This window comes from Tupaia chinensis, unplaced genomic scaffold (assembly GCF_000334495.1).
Source record: "Tupaia chinensis unplaced genomic scaffold, TupChi_1.0 Scaffold000605_1, whole genome shotgun sequence".
NCBI lineage: Eukaryota > Metazoa > Chordata > Mammalia > Scandentia > Tupaiidae > Tupaia > Tupaia belangeri.
The window spans coordinates 964,890-967,811 of NW_006160123.1; the positions used below are offsets into that span (position 1 = coordinate 964,890).

The 2,922-nt window shown below is 56.2% G+C and overlaps 1 protein-coding gene across 6 annotated transcripts in view; it reads right to left on the reverse strand.

Annotated features, from left to right (window-relative positions):
* Nucleotides 1–204: 204 nt before the first annotated feature.
* Nucleotides 205–2,922, reverse strand: part of CAPN3 (calpain 3) — a 64,874-nt gene continuing 62,156 nt past the window's right edge. For all 6 annotated transcript variants that reach the window (XM_006158647.3, XM_027775793.1, XM_027775792.1 and 3 more), the window contains 7 exons: nt 2,808–2,865; nt 2,662–2,726; nt 2,179–2,247; nt 2,018–2,096; nt 1,515–1,631; nt 1,185–1,243; nt 205–815 (listed from right to left, as the gene is read on the reverse strand). In XM_006158647.3, the coding sequence (XP_006158709.1) occupies nt 789–815; nt 1,185–1,243; nt 1,515–1,631; nt 2,018–2,096; nt 2,179–2,247; nt 2,662–2,726; nt 2,808–2,865 (474 nt within the window). In that variant the 3' untranslated portion in view covers nt 205–788. The remainder of the gene's footprint in view (nt 816–1,184; nt 1,244–1,514; nt 1,632–2,017; nt 2,097–2,178; nt 2,248–2,661; nt 2,727–2,807; nt 2,866–2,922) is intronic.

A 2,922-nucleotide genomic window follows, 5' to 3' on the forward strand; every position in this document is an offset into this window, starting at 1 on the left:
TTTCCCTTTCTTCCTCGGATATCTTGGAAAATATCTGAGTGACTCATGCTCAGGAAATAGCAACCAGCATAAATAAAGTGGGATTTGGGGTTTTGTGTTTTTCCATTGTTCTGAAGCTAGGGCATTCTGTAACAGGTGAGCATATGCGTGGGTGCCAGTCAGCTCTGCGGTGGCCACTACCTTACACGAGAAAAAAAAACCATAGAACCAGCCAAACAGGTGCCTTTATTTAGATCCGCTTTTCTCAGAATGCAGCCATACTTATGGGACAGACCACCCAGAGTATCCAGCTCTACTCCACTGAGTTTACCCCAGAGCAGGCCCATCCTGAAATAATGAGGCAGAACCAAGTGCTGGTTCGGTTACTGTCCCATGGGTGGGAGAACACAAGCATTTCAGAGGGCTGCTGCATGAGGCGGAGCTGATTGCTGGCAGCAAGTGCTCTGCAGACAGCCTAGAGGGAGCCGAGAGGCATGTCTCCTTCAGAGCTGAGACAGCTTGGAGTTAGAGCAGACCTCAGCTGGGGAACAACTAGCCGAGGCAGACACTTGCCTCCAAGTGGCAAAGGGACAAAGCTGCTTTCTCTGCCACATTGTTTTACTAAAGGATCAGGCTGGGCGCGGCAGATCACAGCCACATAGGGAGTAACATGGAGGGGAAGACTGACAGCCCCTGGAGGCCTGCTGGGCGTACAGCTACTGCATCCTTGGAGGTAAGGAGCTTTAGCTAAGTTGGGTGAATTAAAATCCTGAGTGATCCTGCATAGCCCTGGATGAGACCAGCCTGGCTCAGGCATACATGGTGAGCTGCAGCCACTGAAAGAGGAAGTCCCAAGATCAGAATGCAGACAAGGCGAGAAAGACCCCAGCCCCAGGGATCTTACGGAGCAAGGAGAAAGGGGACAGTCCCAGCATGCTGGACACCAGGCAGTAGCACTTAACCGCTTCCTTCCCCCATCTGTCCTAGGAAGGTACGTGTTTTCCAGCATGGTTCTGGGAGCCACAGCCCTTTGGAATGTTCCCTGAACACGTGCCTTATGAGCCACATTCCCCGCTGAGCTTCCCTCCACGTTCCTTTCCTATCCTGTCTCTCCATTTAGAGCACACAGTGAGTGGGTCCGTCCTGCCTGACTTCACCCTGAGTTTTAGGGTTCAGGGGCGCGTGCTGCATCGATTATACTTCACCTCTAGAACATTGAGTTTGATGATGCCGTCTCCGTCCTTGTCAAATGCGTTAAAAGCTCCTGTGTGAAAGTATGAGGGGCCGGTTGCAGGCTCACTCCACTCCCCTTCTGTAACTTCTTACGAGGACCTTATACTAAAAGTGCTGCAGACATTGCTACAGGCAGTCACCACACCCACCCTTCGCCACCCTGAATTCTGGGCTGAAGAGCACTTGGCCTTGTGAGCCCCGGCAGAGTAGACTGGAAGATCACCAGGCTGACTCCTGCCACAGCTGCCCCTGCTGGGGGGCGGGGAGGGCTCCAGAGGGCAGAGGGGCGGCCCCCCACTTACTGAACATGCCCTCCAGCCTGACGAAGCAGCAGATGAAACTGTCGAAGTCGATGTTCATGTGCTTGTCTGCGTACCGCATGGTGATGATGTCGTAGAGCTGGCTGTTGAGGTGGAATCCTGTGGGAGGGAGATGTTAGGAGGAGGAAGTGGAGTTGGGGGCCTTAGACCTATGTCAGTGTCCCTGCCTTTCGGCGACTCTAGCCTGGAGCAGGAAAAGGAGAAGCTTCCATTTGCTACAGGGTCCGTGTGATGGCCAGAGAGACGGAAAGGGAGAAAGCACCCGGCAGTGCTCATGCTGCAGTCCCATCCTGCTGGGGCTCGGAGTGCGCACGCGTGTGTCCAGTGTGCTGCTCACGTCGCTGAGTAAGCAGGCCGCTCCCTCACCCACCAGGCCAGCCCCTCCCTCCATTCTCCGGCAGGGCAGTCATAGCCTAGTCCTCTCCTGCCGTTCCTGCTCGCACCAGCTCTGGTCCCCACCCCTGCCACCTCGCCCTCCCCAGCACCTGCATCGTTGACTGCATTTCGCATCTCGTAGCTGTTGATGGTGCCGGAATGGTCTGTGTCATAGCGCTTGAAAATTTTCTGGAAATGGAACATTTGAGGACAGAGCTCACACGCTGACTCCTTGAGTTGTCCCTCTTCACTCCCACACCTCGCTCCCCACCTGCCAGGCCTTGATCTTCTTCCAGAGGTGATGGAACTCTTGTAGGTTCAGCCTCCCAGAGCCGTCTGTCTGGATGAGGCAGGTCAGGGCTACAGGGCGCATGGCAAAATCTCTGGGTTGGGAGGGCCTGTCTAGGGGACTCTACAGGGAAGGTGGCCCCGAGGCAGCCTTGGTATCCTACCACTGCCCTGTCTTGGTATTTAACCTCCCCTCCACTCCTCCACCAAAGTTCGTGCCTGCTCCAGAACCCAGGCAGCCTGTCTCCTAAGGACCACTTCTGCTTCCGCAGGACCCTGGCAGGACTCAGCCCACACTGGGAGGGAGGTGGGGGCAGTTCCACCTCAACTTCGCTTTGGCCTCGAACAGCTCTCTCAGACCAGCACCCAGGGTGTCCTGAGTCAGGTCTCCTTAAGTCTTCCCTTGGGCACGAGTTCGGCCCCTCTATCTGGCCCCGGGGTCAGGAAGGGGTGTCTGGAAGGATACATCCATGAGCGCGATCATGCTTCGGCAGGACTCCAGCGTGAACCCTTGTGTCTTCAGGTCCTTGTCTGCGGAGACGGAGAAGAGTGAGGAGCTGCTTTCCAACAACGGACGCCCCACCAACCCCGCAGCTGGGGTGTGCCGCTCACGTTTGTTCACGACGGTGTTCAGGACGTTCTTGAGCTCGTCTGCACAGATCTCCATGTCCTGCCGAGGAAGGGAGAGCGGCAGCTGCAGAGCGGCAGGGGGCTGCGCCTCCCAGCC